The sequence below is a fragment of the Oncorhynchus masou genome, unplaced genomic scaffold (assembly GCF_036934945.1).
Source record: "Oncorhynchus masou masou isolate Uvic2021 unplaced genomic scaffold, UVic_Omas_1.1 unplaced_scaffold_1408, whole genome shotgun sequence".
In the NCBI taxonomy this organism is placed as follows: domain Eukaryota; kingdom Metazoa; phylum Chordata; class Actinopteri; order Salmoniformes; family Salmonidae; genus Oncorhynchus; species Oncorhynchus masou.
This window is the reverse complement of record NW_027004018.1, coordinates 75,900-97,017: the sequence shown is the minus strand read 5'-3', so window position 1 is coordinate 97,017 and position 21,118 is coordinate 75,900. Positions and strand designations below refer to the sequence as shown.

Genomic DNA, 21,118 nt, shown 5'->3' with positions numbered 1-21,118 from the left:
ACCACTATGAGTTTTAACCATGGGGTCTTAACCACTATGAGTTTTAACCATGGGGTCTTAACCACTATGAGTTTTAACCATGGGGTCTTAACCACTATGAGTTTAACCATGGAGTTTTAACCACTATGAGTTTAACCATGGGGTCTTAACCACTATGAGTTTAACCACTATGAGTTTAACCATGGGGTCTTAACCACTATGAGTTTAACCATGGGGTCTTAACCACTATGAGTTTAACCATGGAGTTTTAACCACTATGAGTTTAACCATGGGGTCTTAACCACTATGAGTTTAACCACTATGAGTTTAACCATGGGGTCTTAACCACTATGAGTTTAACCATGGGGTCTTAACCACTATGAGTTTAACCATGGAGTTTTAACCACTATGAGTTTAACCATGGGGTCTTAACCACTTTGAGTTTAACCATGGGGTCTTAACCACTATGAGTTTAACCATGGAGTTTTAACCACTATGAGTTTAACCATGGGGTCTTAACCACTATGAGTTTAACCATGGGGTCTTAACCACTATGAGTTTAACCACTATGAGTTTAACCATGGGGTCTTAACCACTATGAGTTTAACCATGGAGTTTTAACCACTATGAGTTTAACCATGGGGTCTTATCCACTATGAGTTTAACCATGGGGTCTTAACCACTATGAGTTTAACCATGGGGTCTTAACCACTATGAGTTTTAACCACTATGAGTTTAACCATGGGGTCTTAACCACTATGAGTTTAACCATGGGGTCTTAACCACTATGAGTTTAACCACTATGAGTTTAACCATGGGGTCTTAACCACTATGAGTTTAACCATGGGGTCTTAACCACTATGAGTTTAACCATGGGGTCTTAACTACTATGAGTTTAACCATGGAGTTTTAACCACTATGAGTTTAACCATGGGGTTTTAACCACTATGAGTCTTAACCACTATGAGTTTAACCATGGGGTCTTAACCACTATGAGTTTAACCACTATGAGTTTAACCATGGGGTCTTAACCACTATGAGTTTAACCACTATGAGTTTAACCATGGGGTCTTAACCACTATGAGTTTAACCACTATGAGTTTAACCATGGGGTCTTAACCACTATGAGTTTAACCACTATGAGTTTAACCATGGGGTCTTAACCACAATGAGTTTTAACCATGGGGTCTTAACCACTATGAGTTTAACCATGGGGTCTTAACCACTATGAGTTTAACCATGGGGTCTTAACCACTATGAGTTTAACCACTATGAGTTTAACCATGGGGTCTTAACCACTATGAGTTTAACCATGGAGTTTTAACCACTATGAGTTTAACCATGGGGTCTTAACCACTATGAGTTTAACCATGGGGTCTTAACCACTATGAGTTTTAACCACTATGAGTTTAACCATGGGGTCTTAACCACTATGAGTTTAACCATGGGGTCTTAACCACTATGAGTTTAACCACTATGAGTTTAACCATGGGGTCTTAACCACTATGAGTTTAACCATGGGGTCTTAACCACTATGAGTTTAACCATGGGGTCTTAACCACTATGAGTTTAACCATGGGGTCTTAACCACTATGAGTTTAACCATGGAGTTTTAACCACTATGAGTTTAACCATGGGGTTTTAACCACTATGAGTCTTAACCACTATGAGTTTAACCATGGGGTCTTAACCACTATGAGTTTAACCACTATGAGTTTAACCATGGGGTCTTAACCACTATGAGTTTAACCACTATGAGTTTAACCATGGAGTCTTAACCACTATGAGTTTAACCATGGGGTCTTAACCACTATGAGTTTAACCACTATGAGTTTAACCATGGGGTCTTAACCACAATGAGTTTTAACCATGGGGTCTTAACCACTATGAGTTTAACCATGGGGTCTTAACCACTATAAGTTTAACCATGGGGTCTTAACCACTATGAGTTTTAACCATGGGGTCTTAACCACTATGAGTTTAACCATGGGGTCTTAACCACTATGAGTTTAACCATGGGGTCTTAACCACTATGAGTTTAACCACTATGAGTTTAACCATGGGGTCTTAACCACTATGAGTTTAACCATGGGGTCTTAACCACTATGAGTTTAACCACTATGAGTTTAACCATGGGGTCTTAACCACTATGAGTTTAACCACTATGAGTTTAACCATGGGGTCTTAACCACAATGAGTTTTAACCATGGGGTCTTAACCACTATGAGTTTAACCATGGGGTCTTAACCACTATGAGTTTAACCATGGGGTCTTAACCACTATGAGTTTTAACCATGGGGTCTTAACCACTATGAGTTTAACCATGGGGTCTTAACCACTATGAGTTTTAACCACTATGAGTTTAACCACTATGAGTTTAACCATGGGGTCTTAACTACTATGAGTTTAACCATGGGGTCTTAACCACTATGAGTTTAACCATGGGGTCTTAACTACTATGAGTTTAACCATGGGGTCTTAACCACTATGAGTTTAACCATGGGGTCTTAACCACTATGAGTTTTAACCATGGGGTCTTAACCATTATGAGTTTTAACCATGGGGTCTTAACCACTATGAGTTTAACCATGGGGTTTTAACCACTATGAGTTTAACCTTGGGATCTTAACCACTATGAGTTTAACCACTATGAGTTTAACCATGGGGTCTTAACCACTATGAGTTTTAACCACTATGAGTTTTAAAAACTGAGTTTTAACAACTGAGTTTTAACCACTGAGTTTTAAACACTTAGTTTTAACCACTGAGTTTTAACCACTATGAGTTTTAACCACTATGAGTTTTAACCACTATGAGTTTTAACCACTATGAATTTTAACCACTATGAGTTTTAACCACTATGAGTTTAACCATGGAGTTTTAACTAATATGGGTTTGACCCACGGGGTTTTAACCAATATATGTGTTTTAACCAATATGTATTTTAACTAATATGTGTTTTAACTAATATGGGTTTGACCCACAGGGTTTTAACTAATATGGTTTTGACCCACGGGGTTTTAACCAATATATGTGTTTTAACCAATATGTATTTTAACTAATATGTGTTTTAACTAATATGGGTTGACCCACAGGGTTTTAACTAATATGGGTTTGACTCACAGGGTTTTAACCAATATGTGTTTTAACCAATATGTATTTTAACTAATATGTGTTTTAACTAATATGGGTTGACCCACAGGGTTTTAACTAATATGTGTTTTAACTAATATGGGTTGACCCACAGGGTTCTAACTAATATGTGTTTTAACTAATATGGGTTTGACCCACAGGGTTTTAACTAATATGGGTTTGACCCACAGGGTTTTAACTGTGTGTATGTATATCTTCCAGGGAAAGTTAACCCCACCCAGTGTGAGGCCATGACCATGGTAGCAGCCCAGGTTATGGGAAACAACGTGGCTGTGACCATCGGAGGCAGCAACGGACACTTTGAGCTTAACGTCTTCAAGCCAATGATGGTAAGAACTGATGTTACCATGGACTAAGACAATGCTAATAGGCCAGTTTCACCGTGGACTGAGACGATGCTAATAGGCCAGTTTCACTGTGGACTAAGACTATGCTAATAGGCCAGTTTCACCGTGGACTAAGACTATGCTAATAGGCCAGTTTCACCGTGGACTAACACTATGCTAATAGGCCAGTTTCACCGTGGACTAAGACAATGCTAATAGGCCAGTTTCACAGTGGACTGACACGATACTAATAGGCCAGTTTCACTGTGGACTGAGACCATGCTTTGTATTTATTATGGATCCCCATTAGTTCCTGCCAAGGCAGCAGCTACTCTTCCTGGGGTTTATTATGGATCCCCATTAGTTCCTGCCAAGGCAGCAGCTACTCTTCCTGGGGTTTATTATGGATCCCCATTAGTTCCTGCCAAGGCAGCAGCTACTCTTCCTGGGGTTTATTATGGATCCCCATTAGTTCCTGTCAAGGCAGCGGCTACTCTTCCTGGGGTTTATTATGGATCCCTATTAGTTCCTGCCAAGGCAGCAGCTACTCTTCCTGGGGTTTATTATGGATCCCCATTAGTTCCTGCCAAGGCAGCAGCTACTCTTCCTGGGGTTTATTATGGATCCCCATTAGTTCCTGCCATGGCAGCAGCTACTCTTCCTGGGGTTTATTATGGATCCCCATTAGTTCCTGCCATGGCAGCAGCTACTCTTCCTGGGGTTTATTATGGATCCCCATTAGTTCCTGCCAAGGCAGCAGCTACTCTTCCTGGGGTTTATTATGGATCCCCATTTAGATCCTGCCGAGGCAGCAGCTACTCTTCCTGGGGTTTATTATGGATTCCCATTAGTTCCTGCCAAGGCAGCAGCTACTCTTCCTGGGGTTTATTATGGATCCCCATTAGTTCCTGCCAAGGCAGCAGCTACTCTTCCTGGGGTTTATTATGGATCCCCATTTAGATCCTGCCGAGGCAGCAGCTACTCTTCCTAGGGTTTGTTATGGACCCCCATTAGTTCCTGCCATGGCAGCAGCTACTCTTCCTGGGGTTTATTATGGATCCCCATTAGTACCTGCCATGGCAGCAGCTACTCTTCCTGGGGTTTATTATGGATCCCCATTAGTTCCTGCCAAGGCAGCAGCTACTCTTCCTGGGGTCCGTCATGTTTAAGGCAGTTTATACAAATTTAAAAACATTACATTACGTCCACAGATTTCACAGCACACTGTGTGCCCTCAGGCCCCTCCTCCACCACTACCACATACAGTGCCTTGCGAAAGTATTCGGCCCCCTTGAACTTTGCGACCTTTTGCCACATTTCAGGCTTCAAACATAAAGATATAAAACTGTATTTTTTTGTGAAGAATTAATAACAAGTGGGACACAATCATGAAGTGGAACGACATTTATTGGATATTTAAAACTTTTTTAACAAATCAAAAACTGAAAAATTGGCCGTGCAAAATTATTCAGCCCCTTTACTTTCAGTGCAGCAAACTCTCTCCAGAAGTTCAGTGAGGATCTCTGAATGATCCAATGTTGACCTAAATGACTAATGATGATAAATACAATCCACCTGTGTGTAATCAAGTCTCCGTGTAAATGCACCTGCACTGTGATAGTCTCAGAGGTCCGTTAAAAGCGCAGAGAGCATCATGAAGAACAAGGAACACACCAGGCAGGTCCGAGATACTGTTGTGAAGAAGTTTAAAGCCGGATTTGAATACAAAAAGATTTCCCAAGCTTTAAACATCCCAAGGAGCACTGTGCAAGCAATAATATTGAAAAGGAAGGAGTTTCAGTCCACTGCAAATCTACCAAGACCTGGCCGTCCCTCTAAACTTTCAGCTCATACAAGGAGAAGACTGATCAGAGATGCAGCCAAGAGGCCCATGATCACTCTGGATGAACTGCAGAGATCTACAGCTGAGGTGGGAGACTCTGTCCATAGGACAACAATCAGTCGTATATTGCACAAATCTGGCCTTTATGGAAGAGTGGCAAGAAGAAAGCCATTTCTTAAAGATATCCATAAAAAGTGTTGTTTAAAGTTTTGCCACAAGCCACCTGGGAGACACACCAAACATGTAGAAGAAGGTGCTCTGGTCAGATGAAACCAAAATTGAACTTTTTGGCAACAATGCAAAACGTTATGTTTGGCGTAAAAGCAACACAGCTCATCACCTGACCACACCATCCCCACTGTCAAACATGGTGGTGGCAGCATCATGGTTTGGGCCTGCTTTTCTTCAGCAGGGACAGGGAAGATGGTTAAAATTGATGGGAAGATGGATGGAGCCAAATACAGGACCATTCTGGAAGAAAACCTGATGGAGTCTGCAAAAGACCTGAGACTGGGACGGAGATTTGTCTTCCAACAAGACAATGATCCAAAACATAAAGCAAAATCTACAATGGAATGGTTCAAAAATAAACATATCCAGGTGTTAGAATGGCCAAGTCAAAGTCCAGACCTGAATCCAATCGAGAATCTGTGGAAAGAACTGAAAACTGCTGTTCACAAATGCTCTCCATCCAACCTCACTGAGCTCGAGCTGTTTTGCAAGGAGGAATGGGAAAAAATTTCAGTCTCTCGATGTGCAAAACTGATAGAGACATACCCCAAGCGACTTACAGCTGTAATCGCAGCAAAAGGTGGCGCTACAAAGTATTAACTGAAGGGGGACGAATACTTTCGCAAGGCACTGTATCTACAGTACTAAATCCATGTGTACATATAGTGCTTATGTTATCGTGTGTGTGTGTCTGTGTGTGTGTGTGTCTGTGTCTGTCTGTGTCTGTGTGTCTGTGTGTCTGTGTGTCTGTGTGTCTGTGTGTCTGTGTGTGTGTCTGTGTGTGTGTGTCTGTGTCTGTGTCTGTGTGTGTCTGTCTGTGTGTGTGTGTCTGTCTGTGTCTGTCTGTGTGTCTGTGTGTCTGTGTGTGTGTCTGTGTGTGTCTGTGTGTGTGTCTGTCTGTGTGTGTCTGTGTGTGTGTGTCTGTGTCTATGTCTGTGTGTCTGTCTGTGTGTGTGTGTCTGTGTGTGTGTGTGTGTGTGTGTGTGTGTGTGTCTGTGTGTGTCTGTGTGTGCCTGTATCTGTGTGTGTGTGTGTGTCTGTGTGTGTCTGTGTGTGTCTGTGTGTGTGTGTCTGTGTGTGCCTGTATCTGTCTGTGTGTGTCTGTGTGTGTCTGTGTGTGCCTGTATCTGTCTGTGTCTGTGTGTGTGTGTATGTGTGTGTCTGTGTGTGTGTGTGTGTCTGTGTGTGTCTGTGTCTGTGTGTGTCTGTGTGTCTGTGTGTGTCTGTGTGTGTGTGTGTCTGTGTCTGTCTGTGTGTCTGTGTGTGTCTGTGTGTGTGTGTCTGTGTGTGTCTGTGTGTCTGTGTCTGTGTGTCTGTGTGTCTGTGTGTGTGTCTGTCTGTGTGTGTGTCTGTGTGTGTGTGTCTGTGTGTGTGTGTCTGTGTGTGTCTGTGTGTGTCTGTGTGTGTGTGTCTGTGTGTGTGTGTCTGTGTGTGTGTGTCTGTGTGTCTGTGTCTGTGTGTGTGTGTGTGTGTCTGTCTGTGTCTGTGTGTCTGTGTGTGTGTGTGTGTCTGTGTCTGGCTGTGTGTGTGTCTGTGTGTGTCTGTGTGTGTCTGTGTGTGTGTGTCTGTATGTGTCTGTGTGTGTGTGTCTGTGTGTGTGTGTGTGTGTGTGTGTGTGTGTGTGTGTGTGTCTCTCCTCCGTCCCCGCTGTTCCATCAGGTGTTTTTTTTAACCTGTTTATTAAGTCTGATTCTACTGCTGCATCAGTTATCTGATGTGGAATAGAGTTCCATGTAGTCATGGCTCTATGTAGTACTGTGGAATAGAGTTCCATGTAGTCATGGCTCTATGTAGTACTGTGGAATAGAGTTCCATGTAGTCATGGCTCTATGTAGTACTGTGGAATAGAGTTCCATGTAGTCATGGCTCTATGTAGTACTGTGGAATAGAGTTCCATGTAGTCATGGCTCTATGTAGTACTGTGGAATAGAGTTCCATGTGGTCATGGCTCTATGTAGTACTGTGGAATAGAGTTCCATGTAGTCATGGCTCTATGTAGTACTGTGGAATAGAGTTCCATGTAGTCATGGCTCTATGTAGTACTGTAGAATAGAGTTCCATGTAGTCATGGCTCTATGTAGTACTGTGGAATAGAGTTCCATGTAGTCATGGCTCTATGTAGTACTGTGGAATAGAGGTCCATGTAGTCATGGCTCTATGTAATACTGTAGAATAGAGTTCCATGTAGTCATGGCTCTATGTAGTACTGTGGAATAGAGGTCCATGTAGTCATGGCTCTATGTAGTACTGTGGAATAGAGTTCAATGTAGTCATGGCTCTATGTAGTACTGTGGAATAGAGTTCCATGTAGTCATGGCTCTATGTAGTACTGTGGAATAGAGCTCCATGTGGTCATGGCTCTATGTAGTACTGTGGAATAGAGTTCCATGTGGTCATGGCTCTATGTAGTACTGTGGAATAGAGCTCCATGTAGTCATGGCTCTATGTAGTACTGTGCGCCTCCCATCGTCTGTTCTGGACTTGGGGACTGTGAAGACACCTCTGGTGGCATGTCTTGTGGGGTATGGATGGGTGTCTGAGCTGTGAGTTAGTAGTTCAAACAGACAGCTCGGTGCTTTCAACATGTCAATACCTCTCATAAATACAAGTAGTGATGAAGTCAATCTCTCCTCCACTTTGAGCCAGTAGAGATTGACATGCATATTATTGTTTGCTCTCTGTGTACATCCAAGGGCCAGCTGACCACACGACTAAACAGTCGTCCCAATGCAACAAAACTAGGGCCTGTAGGACCTGCCTTGTTGATAGTGTTGTTAAGAAGGTAGAAACTAGGGCCTGTAGGACCTGCCTTGTTGATAGTGTTGTTAAGAAGGTAGAAACTAGAGCCTGTAGGACCTGCCTTGTTGATCGTGTTGTTAAGAAGGTAGAAACTAGGGCCTGTAGGACCTGCCTTGTTGATAGTGTTGTTAAGAAGGTAGAAACTAGGGCCTGTAGGATCTGCCTTGTTGATAGTGTTGTTAAGGTAGAAACTAGGGCCTGTAGGACCTGCCTTGTTGATCGTGTTGTTAAGAAGGTAGAAACTAGGGCCTGTAGGATCTGCCTTGTTGATAGTGTTGTTAAGAAGGTAGAAACTAGGCCTGTAGGACCTGCCTTGTTGATAGTGTTGTTAAGAAGGTAGAAACTAGGGCCTGTAGGACCTGCCTTGTTGATAGTGTTGTTAAGAAGGTAGAAACTAGGCCTGTAGGACCTGCCTTGTTGATAGTGTTGTTAAGAAGGTAGAAACTAGGGCCTGTAGGACCTGCCTTGTTGATAGTGTTGTTAAGAAGGTAGAAACTAGGGCCTGTAGGACCTGCCTTGTTGATAGTGTTGTTAAGAAGGTAGAAACTAGGGCCTGTAGGACCTGCCTTGTTGATAGTGTTGTTAAGAAGGTAGAAACTAGGGCCTGTAGGACCTGCCTTGTTGATAGTGTTGTTAAGAAGGTAGAAACTAGGGCCTGTAGGACCTGCCTTGTTGATAGTGTTGTTAAGAAGGTAGAAACTAGGGCCTGTAGGACCTGCCTTGTTGATAGTGTTGTTAAGAAGGTAGAAACTAGAGCCTGTAGTACCTGCCTTGTTGATAGTGTTGTTAAGAAGGTAGAAACTAGGGCCTGTAGGACCTGCCTTGTTGATAGTGTTGTTAAGAAGGTAGAAACTAGGGCCTGTAGGATCTGCCTTGTTGATAGTGTTGTTAAGGTAGAAACTAGGGCCTGTAGGACCTGCCTTGTTGATCGTGTTGTTAAGAAGGTAGAAACTAGGGCCTGTAGGATCTGCCTTGTTGATAGTGTTGTTAAGAAGGTAGAAACTAGGGCCTGTAGGACCTGCCTTGTTGATAGTGTTGTTAAGAAGGTAGAAACTAGGGCCTGTAGGACCTGCCTTGTTGATTGTTAAGAAGGTAGAGGCCTGTAGTGTTGTTGATAGTGTTGTTAAGAAGGTAGAAACTAGGGCCTGTAGGACCTGCCTTGTTGATAGTGTTGTTAAGAAGGTAGAAACTAGGGCCTGTAGGACCTGCCTTGTTGATAGTGTTGTTAAGAAGGTAGAAACTAGGGCCTGTAGGACCTGCCTTGTTGATAGTGTTGTTAAGAAGGTAGAAACTAGGGCCTGCAGGACCTGCCTTGTTTATAGTGTTGTTAAGAAGGTAGAAACTAGGGCCTGTAGGACCTGCCTTGTTGATAGTGTTGTTAAGAAGGTAGAAACTAGGGCCTGTAGGACCTGCCTTGTTGATAGTGTTGTTAAGAAGGTAGAAACTAGGGCCTGTAGGACCTGCCTTGTTGATAGTGTTGTTAAGAAGGTAGAAACTAGGGCCTGTAGGACCTGCCTTGTTGATAGTGTTGTTAAGAAGGTAGAAACTAGGGCCTGTAGGACCTGCCTTGTTGATAGTGTTGTTAAGAAGGTAGAAACTAGGGCCTGTAGGACCTGCCTTGTTGATAGTGTTGTTAAGAAGGTAGAAACTAGGGCCTGTAGGACCTGCCTTGTTGATAGTGTTGTTAAGAAGGTAGAAACTAGGGCCTGTAGGACCTGCCTTGTTGATAGTGTTGTTAAGAAGGTAGAAACTAGGGCCTGTAGGACCTGCCTTGTTGATAGTGTTGTTAAGAAGGTAGAAACTAGGGCCTGTAGGACCTGCCTTGTTGATAAGTGTTGTTAAGAAGGTAGAAACTAGAGCCTGTAGGACCTGCCTTGTTGATCGTGTTGTTAAGAAGGTAGAAACTAGGGCCTGTAGGACCTGCCTTGTTGATAGTGTTGTTAAGAAGGTAGAAACTAGGGCCTGTAGGATCTGCCTTGTTGATAGTGTTGTTAAGGTAGAAACTAGGCCTGTAGGTGCCTTGTTGATCGTGTTGTTAAGAAGGTAGAAACTAGGCCTGTAGGACCTGCCTTGTTGATAGTGTTGTTAAGAAGGTAGAAACCAGGGCCTGTAGGATCTGCCTTGTTGATAGTGTTGTTAAGAAGGTAGAAACTAGGGCCTGTAGGACCTGCCTTGTTGATAGTGTTGTTAAGAAGGTAGAAACTAGGGCCTGTAGGACCTGCCTTGTTGATAGTGTTGTTAAGAAGGTAGAAACTAGGGCCTGTAGGACCTGCCTTGTTGATAGTGTTGTTAAGAAGGTAGAAACTAGGGCCTGTAGGACCTGCCTTGTTGATAGTGTTGTTAAGAAGGTAGAAACTAGGGCCTGTAGGACCTGCCTTGTTGATAGTGTTGTTAAGAAGGTAGAAACTAGGCCTGTAGGACCTGCCTTGTTGATAGTGTTGTTAAGAAGGTAGAAACTAGGGCCTGTAGGACCTGCCTTGTTGATAGTGCTGTTAAGAAGGTAGAAACTAGGGCCTGTAGGACCTGCCTTGTTGATAGTGTTGTTAAGAAGGTAGAAACTAGGGCCTGTAGGACCTGCCTTGTTGATAGTGTTGTTAAGAAGGTAGAAACTAGGCCTGTAGGACCTGCCTTGTTGATAGTGTTGTTAAGAAGGTAGAAACTAGGGCCTGTGGGACCTGCCTTGTTGATAGTGCTGTTAAGAAGGTAGAAACTAGGGCCTGTAGGACCTGCCTTGTTGATAGTGTTGTTAAGAAGGTAGAAACTAGGGCCTGTAGGACCTGCCTTGTTGATAGTGTTGTTAAGAAGGCAGATCAGCGCTTTATTATAGACAGACTTCTCCCCGTCTTAGCTACTAGGGAGGAGGTCAGTTACCTGGCCTGGTGGTGCTAGAATAACAACCTATCCCTCAACATAACCAAGACTAAAGAGATGATTGTGGACTACAGGAAAAGGAGGACCGGAGCACGTCCCCATTCTCATCGACAGGGCTGTCTGCCATCTGCCCGGTACAGTTGAACCTGGGATTCATCCGTGAAGAGCACCCTTCTCCAGCGTGATCACTGGCCATCGACGGTTTGCAAAGCTGTCATCAAGGCAAAGGGTGGAAGAATCTCAAATATATTTTGATTTGTTTAACACTTTTTTTTTCTTAGTTGGTTACGACATGATTCCATATGTGTTATTTAATAGTTTTGATGTCTTCACTATTATTCTACAATGTAGAAAATAGTAAATATAAAGAAAAAAATCCTGGAATGAGAAGGTGTGTCCAAACATTTGACTGGTACTGTATCACAAACTGTTCCTAACTGTTTTGGATGGGAAGCATACAGATGCCTTAACACCTCTCCTCCTCCCAGATTAAGGTTTGAACTCGGCCAGGCTGCTGGGGGATGCCTCAGTCATAATGTAACTCCTCCTCTCTCTCTTCCTCCCAGATTAAGAACGTGTTGAACTCAGCCAGGTTGCTGGGGGATGCCTCAGTCATAATGTAACTCCTCCTCTCTCCTCCTCCTCCTCCCAGATTAAGTGTTGAACTCAGCCAGGCTGCTGGGGGATGCCTCAGTCATAATGTAACTCCTCCTCTCTCCTCCTCCTCCCAGATTAAGTGTTGAACTCAGACAGGCTGCTGGGGATGCCTCAGTCATAATGTAACTCCTCCTCTCTCCTCTTCCTCCCAGATTAAGAACGTGTTGAACTCGGCCAGGCTGCTGGGGGATGCCTCAGTCATAATGTAACTCCTCTCCTCTCCTCCTCCCAGATTAAGTGTTGAACTCGGCCAGGCTGCTGGGGGATGCCTCAGTCATAATGTAACTCCTCCTCTCTCCTCCTCCCAGATTAAGTGTTGAACTCAGCCAGGCTGCTGGGGGATGCCTCAGTCATAATGTAACTCCTCCTCTCTCCTCCTCCCAGATTAAGTGTTGAACTCAGCCAGGCTGCTGGGGGATGCCTCAGTCATAATGTAACTCCTCCTCTCTCCTCCTCCCAGATTAAGTGTTGAACTCAGCCAGGCTGCTGGGGGATGCCTCAGTCATAATGTAACTCCTCCTCTCTCTCCTCCTCCCAGATTAAGTGTTGAACTCAGCCAGGCTGCTGGGGGATGCCTCAGTCATAATGTAACTCCTCCTCTCTCCTCCTCCCAGATTAAGTGTTGAACTCAGCCAGGCTGCTGGGGGATGCCTCAGTCATAATGTAACTCCTCCTCTCCTCTCTTCCTCCCAGATTAAGTGTTGAACTCAGCCAGGCTGCTGGGGGATGCCTCAGTCATAATGTAACTCCTCCTCTCTCCTCCTCCCAGATTAAGTGTTGAACTCAGCCAGGCTGCTGGGGGATGCCTCAGTCATAATGTAACTCCTCCTCTCTCCTCCTCCCAGATTAAGTGTTGAACTCAGCCAGGCTGCTGGGGGATGCCTCAGTCATAATGTAACTCCTCCTCTCTCCTCCTCCCAGATTAAGTGTTGAACTCAGCCAGGCTGCTGGGGGATGCCTCAGTCATAATGTAACTCCTCCTCTCTCCTCCTCCCAGATTAAGTGTTGAACTCAGCCAGGCTGCTGGGGGATGCCTCAGTCATAATGTAACTCCTCCTCTCTCCTCCTCCTCCCAGATTAAGTGTTGAACTCAGCCAGGCTGCTGGGGGATGCCTCAGTCATAATGTAACTCCTCCCTCTCCTCCTCCTCCTCCCAGATTAAGAACGTGTTGAACTCGGCCAGGCTGCTGGGGGATGCCTCAGTCTCCTTCACTGATAACTGTGTGGTGGGCATTGAAGCGAACATCGACAGGATCAACAAACTCATGAATGAGTCCTTGATGCTGGTCACCGCCCTCAACCCACACATAGGTATGTGTCGTAGTACCGTACGTGCTTCCAAGTAGTGTACGTACATACAGCAGGGGACCAGAAGTCATGAACGAGATCTAGATACCTGCTCTCCAGAGACAGCAGGAGTGGTAGAGATACTCTGAATGATCGGCTATGAAAAGCCAACTGACATTTACTCCTGAGGTGCTGACTTGTTGCACCCTCGACAAGTACTGTGATTATTATTATTTGACCCTGCTGGTCATCTATGAACATTTGAACATCTTGGCCATGTTCTGTTATAATCTCCACCCGGCACAGCCAGAAGAGGACTGGCCACCCCTCATAGCCTGGTTCCTCTCTAGGTTTCTAATCTCCACCCGGCACAGCCAGAAGAGGACTGGCCACCCTCATAGCCTGGTTCCTCTCTAGGTTTCTTCCTAGGTTTTGGCCTTTATAGGGAGTTTTTCCTAGCCACTGTGCTTCTACAGCTGCATTGCTTGCTGTTTGGGGTTTTAGGCTGGGTTTCTGTACAGCACTTTGAGATATCAGCTGATGTAAAAAGGGCTTTATAAATCCATTTGATTTACTGTTTAGAATACAACTGCAGGAGAAATCAACAGGTTATCCATCGGTCTTTCGCTTGTAACCACTAGAGGGCAGTAACTCACAGTCCCACGTTTCAACAGTGCTGAGATTCACCAGACTGTAATGTGAGTATTGTCAAATAGATGTTTTGCTCTACAGCACAGTGAGTCTGTTTACTGCAGTAGATGGAGTCCTACTGAGACAGTCCACTCTGTCTGGTGGCTTAGTGTGTAGGGAGTCCACCCTCTGTCTGGTGGCTTAGTGTGTAGCGAGTCCACCCTCTGTCTGGTGGCTTAGTGTGTAGGGAGTCCACCCTCTCTCTGGTGGCTCAGTGTGTAGGGAGTCCACCCTCTGTCTGGTGGCTCAGTGTGTAGGGAGTCCACCCTCTGTCTGGTGGCTCAGTGTGTAGGGAGTCCACCCTCTGTCTGGTGGCTTAGTGTGTAGCGAGTCCACCCTCTGTCTGGTGGCTTAGTGTGTAGGGAGTCCACCCTCTCTCTGGTGGCTCAGTGTGTAGGGAGTCCACCCTCTCTCTGGTGGCTCAGTGTGTAGGGAGTCCACCCTCTGTCTGGTGGCTCAGTGTGTAGGGAGTCCACCCTCTGTCTGGTGGCTTAGTGTGTAGCGAGTCCACCCTCTGTCTGGTGGCTTAGTGTGTAGGGAGTCCACCCTCTGTCTGGTGGCTCAGTGTGTAGGGAGTCCACCCTCTGTCTGGTGGCTCAGTGTGTAGGGAGTCCACCCTCTGTCTGGTGGCTTAGTGTGTAGGGAGTCCACCCTCTGTCTGGTGGCTCAGTGTGTAGGGAGTCCACCCTCTGTCTGGTGGCTCAGTGTGTAGGGAGTCCACCCTCTGTCTGGTGGCTTAGTGTGTAGGGAGTCCACCCTCTGTCTGGTGGCTTAGTGTGTAGGGAGTCCACCCTCTGTCTGGTGGCTTAGTGTGTAGCGAGTCCACCCTCTGTCTGGTGGCTTAGTGTGTAGGGAGTCCACCCTCTCTCTGGTGGCTCAGTGTGTAGGGAGTCCACCCTCTGTCTGGTGGCTCAGTGTGTAGGGAGTCCACCCTCTGTCTGGTGGCTCAGTGTGTAGGGAGTCCACCCTCTGTCTGGTGGCTTAGTGTGTAGCGAGTCCACCCTCTGTCTGGTGGCTCAGTGTGTAGGGAGTCCACCCTCTGTCTGGTGGCTTAGTGTGTAGGGAGTCCACCCTCTGTCTGGTGGCTTAGTGTGTAGGGAGTCCACCCTCTGTCTGGTGGCTTAGTGTGTAGGGAGTCCACCCTCTGTCTGGTGGCTCAGTGTGTAGGGAGTCCACCCTCTGTCTGGTGGCTTAGTGTGTAGGGAGTCCACCCTCTGTCTGGTGGCTCAGTGTGTAGGGAGTCCACCCTCTGTCTGGTGGCTCAGTGTGTAGGGAGTCCACTCCGTCTGGTGGCTTAGTGTGTAGGGAGTCCACCCTCTGTCTGGTGGCTCAGTGTGTAGGGAGTCCACCCTCTGTCTGGTGGCTCAGTGTGTAGGGAGTCCACTCCGCCTGGTGGCTTAGTGTGTAGGGAGTCCACTCCGTCTGGTGGCTTAGTGTGTAGGGAGTCCACCCGTCTGGTGGCTCAGTGTGTAGGGAGTCCACTCCGTCTGGTGGCTTAGTGTGTAGGGAGTCTGCTGAGGGGAGAGAGGAGATGACACTGTCAGACACTGTGGTTAACAGGAGTCCCCCCCCCGGTAAAGGAGTGTTAGCACCAGATATCCCCATCAGACCCAGCTGCACCTGTCTCCCCTCTTGGCTCCGGTCAGACGCTTTGCACTACGTATTGAATAGGGACATTACAGAACCCGGGAGGTCTCTGTTGGGACATTACAGAACCCAGGAGGTCTCTGTTGGGACATTACAGAACCCAGGAGGTCTCTGTTGGGACATTACAGAACCCAGGAGGTCTCTGTTGGGACATTACAGAACCCGGGAGGTCTCTGTTGGGACATTACAGAACCCGGGAGGTCTCTGTTGGGACATTACAGAACCCGGGAGGTCTCTGTTGGGACATTACAGAACCCGGGAGGTCTCTGTTGGGACATTACAGAACCCGGGAGGTCTCTGTTGGGACATTACAGAACCCGGGAGGTCTCTGTTGGGACATTACAGAACCCGGGAGGTCTCTGTTGGGACATTGCAGCACCCGGGAGGTCTCTGTTGGGACATTACAGCACCCGGGAGGTCTCTGTTGGGACATTACAGAACCCGGGAGGTCTCTGTTGGGACATTACAGAACCCGGAGGTCTCTGTTGGGACATTACAGAACCCGGGAGGTCTCTGTTGGGACATTACAGAACCCGGGAGGTCTCTGTTGGGACATTACAGAACCCGGGAGGTCTCTGTTGGGACATTACAGAACCCGGGAGGTCTCTGTTGGGACATTACAGAACCCGGGAGGTCTCTGTTGGGACGTTACAGAACCCGGGAGGTCTCTGTTGGGACGTTACAGAACCCGGAGGTCTCTGTTGGGACGTTACAGAACCCGGGAGGTCTCTGTTGGGACGTTACAGAACCCAGGAGGTCTCTGTTGGGACATTACAGAACCCAGGAGGTCTCGGTTGGGACGTTACAGAACCCAGGAGGTCTCTGTTGGGACGTTACAGAACCCAGGAGGTCTCTTTGGGACATTACAAAACCCAGGAGGTCTCGGTTGGGACCGCCAACTGTCACGACCACATACAATACTTATTTTCCACCATAATTTGCAAATAAATTCATTAAAAATCCTACAATGTGATTTTCTGGATTTTTTTTTCTCATTTTGTCTGTCATAGTTGAAGTGTACCTATGATGAAAATTAAAGGCCTCTCATCTTTTTAAGTGGGAGAATTTGCACAATTGGTGACTGACTAAATACTTTTTTACCCCACTGTATATCGTCTTCGAGGGTCTGCTATTGGTTCCTTAATTGTGTTCTCTGAGTCTCAGGTCTTCAGTGTTTAGACGTTGAGGAAGGAGAAGGTCATGGTTTGTCATCAATCTCAGTCTTAATGAGGCTTCAGTATTTTCACGTCTGACTTCTTCTCTTCTCAACAGGTTATGACAAAGCTGCTAAGATTGCCAAGACGGCTCACAGAGAGGGAGGAAATTCAAGGAAACTGCTATCAAGCTCGGATACCTGACAGCAGAAGAGTTTGACGCGTGGGTTAAGCCACACGAGATGCTGGGACCCAAGTAGAACATGACACGCTGCAGAATGTCTATGGTTATAAATGTCTTGTCTTTGTACAAATATAAACATTAAAAAAATGTTTTTGTTGGAACACATTGTTGTATTTTATTTAAACCTTATTTTACCAGGTCAGTTGACTGAGAACACATTGTTGTATTTTATTTAAACCTTATTTTACCAGGTCAATTGACTGAGGACACATTGTTGTATTTTATTTAAACCTTATTTTACCAGGTCAGTTGACTGAGAACACATTGTCATTTACAGCAACGACTTGGGGAATAGTTCCAGGGGAGAGGAGATGAATGAGCCAAAGCTGTTCCCTTCCTCAGTGCAGCAACAGACAGGCCTGATCTATAAATTAGATGTTCCCTTCCTCTGCAGGAACAGACAGGCCTGATCTATGAATTAGATGTTCCCTTCCTCAGTGCAGGGACAGGCCTGATCTATGAATTAGATGTTCCCTTCCTCTGCAGGAACAGACAGGCCTGATCTATGAATTAGATGTTCCCTCTGCAGGAACAGACAGGCCTGCAGGAACAGACAGGCCTGATCTATGAATTAGATGTTCCTTCCTCTGCAGGAACAGACAGGCCTGATCTATGAATTAGATGTTCCCTTCCTCTGCAGGAACAGACAGGCCTGATCTATGAATTAGATGTTCCCTTCCTCTGCAGGAACAGACAGGCCTGATCTATGAATTAGATGTTCCCTTCCTCTGCAGGAACAGACAGGCCTGATCTATGAATTAGATGTTCCCTTCCTCTGCAGGAACAGACAGGCCTGATCTATGAATTAGATGTTCCTTCCTCTGCAGGAACAGACAGGCCTGATCTATGAATTAGATGTTCCCTTCCTCTGCAGGAACAGACAGGCCTGATCTATGAATTAGATGTTCCCTTCCTCTGCAGGAACAGACAGGCCTGATCTATGAATTAGATGTTCCCTTCCTCTGCAGGAACAGACAGGCCTGATCTATGAATTAGATGTTCCCTCCTCTGTAGGAACAGACAGGCCTGATCTATGAATTAGATGTTCCCTTCCTCTGCAGGAACAGACAGGCCTGATCTATGAATTAGATGTTCCCTTCCTCTGCAGGAACAGACAGGCCTGATCTATGAATTAGATGTTCCCTTCCTCTGTGATCTATAAATTAGATGTTCCCCTTCCTCTGCAGGAACAGACAGGCCTGATCTATGAATTAGATGTTCCCTTCCTCTGCAGGAACAGACAGGCCTGATCTATGAATTAGATGTTCCCTTCCTCTGCAGGAACAGACAGGCCTGATCTATGAATTAGATGTTCCCTTCCTCTGCAGGAACAGACAGGCCTGATCTATGAATTAGATGTTCCCTTCCTCTGCAGGAACAGACAGGCCTGATCTATGAATTAGATGTTCCCTTCCTCTGCAGGAACAGACAGGCCTGATCTATGAATTAGATGTTCCCTTCCTCTGCAGGAACAGACAGGCCTGATCTATGAATTAGATGTTCCCTTCCTCTGCAGGAACAGACAGGCCTGATCTATGAATTAGATGTTCCCTTCCTCTGCAGGAACAGACAGGCCTGATCTATAAATTAGATGTTCCATTCCTCTGCAGGAACAGACAGGCCTGATCTATGAATTAGATGTTCCATTCCTCTGCAGGAACAGACAGGCCTGATCTATGAATTAGATGTTTCATTCCTCTGTAGGAACAGACAGGCCTGATCTATGAATTAGATGTTTCATTCCTCAGTGTAGGAACAGACAGGCCTGATCTATGAATTAGATGTTTCATTCCTCAGTGTAGGAACAGACAGGCCTGATCTATGAATTAGATGTTCCCTTCCTCTGCAGGAACAGACAGGCCTGATCTATGAATTAGATGTTCCCTTCCTCTGCAGGAACAGACAGGCCTGATCTATGAATTAGATGTTCCCTTCCTCTGCAGGAACAGACAGGCCTGATCTATGAATTAGATGTTCCCTTCCTCTGCAGGAACAGACAGGCCTGATCTATGAATTAGATGTTCCCTTCCTCTGCAGGAACAGACAGGCCTGATCTATGAATTAGATGTTCCCTTCCTCTGCAGGAACAGACAGGCCTGATCTATGAATTAGATGTTCCCTTCCTCTGCAGGAACAGACAGGCCTGATCTATGAATTAGATGTTCCCTTCCTCTGCAGGAACAGACAGGCCTGATCTATGAATTAGATGTTCCCTTCCTCTGCAGGAACAGACAGGCCTGATCTATAAATTAGATGTTCCCTTCCTCTGCAGGAACAGACAGGCCTGATCTATGAATTAGATGTTCCCTTCCTCTGCAGGAACAGACAGGCCTGATCTATGAATTAGATGTTCCCTTCCTCTGCAGGAACAGACAGGCCTGATCTATGAATTAGCTGTTCCCTTCCTCTGCAGGAACAGACAGGCCTGATCTATAAATTAGATGTTCCCTTCCTCTGCAGGAACAGACAGGCCTGATCTATGAATTAGATGTTCCCTTCTCTGTAGGAACAGACAGGCCTGATCTATGAATTAGATGTTCCCTTCCTCAGCAGGAACAGACAGGCCTGATCTATGGACAGATGACTGCTGTTTTAGTATATATTTTTTTCAACATTGGACTTCAGTTTCTTCTTCAGTGAAGGCCAGTAGATATTATGGTAAAAATGATTTCTTTCTCATATAAATAAAATAAGGATACATGGTATCCTTCAGAAAGGTGTTCAGCTATTATCTTGGTCATTTATCTACTTCCTGCATTATCTTGGTCATTTATCTACTTCCTGCATTATCTTGGTCATTTATCTACTTCCTGCATTATCTTGGTCATTTATCTACTTCCTGCATTTCCAGAAATATGTCATTCCCCATTCTGAGAAAGATTAATCTATTTATGTCTTTAATGAATATGGTGTGACATTAGATCCAAGGAAGAGTATATTTTAGTGAAATCTTCTGTATGACATTAGTCCACCTATAATAATTGGCCTACTGCTAGTGGGGGACTCCAACCCACGTACACCCCAGGTCACCCTGCCTCCTGTTGAAAAGTCATTGGTCTGGGGACAGGATAATTAGGCATCACCAGAGTTCCCCAACCCTGTTCCCCAACTCTGGTTCTCCAGTACCCAGCATCACCAGAGTTCCCCAACCCTGTTCCCCAACTCTGGTTCTCCAGTACCCAGCATCACCAGAGTTCCCCAACCCTGTTCCCCAACTCTGGTTCTCCAGTACCCAGCATCACCAGAGTTCCCCAACCCTGTTCCCCAACTCTGGTCCTCCAGTACCCAGCATCACCAGAGTTCCCCAACCCTGTTCCCCAACTCTGGTTCTCCAGTACCCAGCATCACCAGAGTTCCCCAACCCTGTTCCCCAACTCTGGTTCTCCAGTACCCAGCATCACCAGAGTTCCCCAACCCTGTTCCCCAACTCTGGTTCTCCAGTACCCAGCATCACCAGAGTTCCACCAGAGAACCAAGGACAGTTACATGGTGGCTGAAAGTGATTTGTTTTGCCTTAAGGAAGCTACAATTTAATGCTCTTACGAGTTAAACCTCGATGTACTGTACCATTTTCCCGTAATCAAAAAAACCAACATACAATAAATCCTAATTTGGCCTCAAGCCCTGTTTCCTGAGCTTGGAGCTGTCCACTCAGTCATCAACCGTCCTAAACCCATAGAAGAGGATTCACTGTCAACATCTACGACATGAACCTCCTCCAGTACCCCCAACCCTGGTCCTCCAGTACCCCCAACAGCCCAACCCTCCAGTACCCCCAACCCTCCAGTACCCCCAACCCTGGTCCTCCAGTACCCCCAACAGCCCAACCCTGGTCCTCCAGTACCCCCAACAGCCCAACCCTGGTCCTCCAGTACCCCCAACCCTGGTCCTCCAGTACCCCAACTCTGGTCCTCCAGTACCCCCAACTCTGGTCCTCCAATACCCCCAACTCTGGTCCTCCAGTACCCCCAACTCTGGTCCTCCAGTACCCCCAACTCTGGTCCTCCAGTACCCCCAACCCTGGTCCTCCAGTACCCCCAACAGCCCAACCCTGGTCCCCCAGTACACCCAACCCTGGTCCTCCAGTACCCCCACCAGCCCGACCCTGGTCCTCCAGTACCCCAACCTTGGTCCTCCAGTACCCCCAAACTTGGTCATCCAGTACCCCCCAACAGCCCAACCCTGGTCCTCCAGTACCCCCAACCCTGGTCCTCCAGTACCCCCAACCCTGGTCCTC

The 21,118-nt window shown here is 46.2% G+C and overlaps 1 protein-coding gene across 1 annotated transcript in view; it reads left to right on the top strand.

Moving 5' to 3' along the window:
- The window catches only part of LOC135530740 (fumarate hydratase, mitochondrial-like), a 41,734-nt gene extending 24,752 nt beyond the window's left edge, over nt 1-16,982 (top strand). The window contains 4 exon segments of the mRNA XM_064958941.1: nt 3,334-3,461; nt 13,017-13,170; nt 16,756-16,803; nt 16,806-16,982. Of these exon segments, the coding sequence (XP_064815013.1) occupies nt 3,334-3,461; nt 13,017-13,170; nt 16,756-16,803; nt 16,806-16,897 (422 nt within the window). The 3' untranslated portion in view covers nt 16,898-16,982.
- The last annotated feature ends 4,136 nt before the right edge of the window (nt 16,983-21,118 follow it).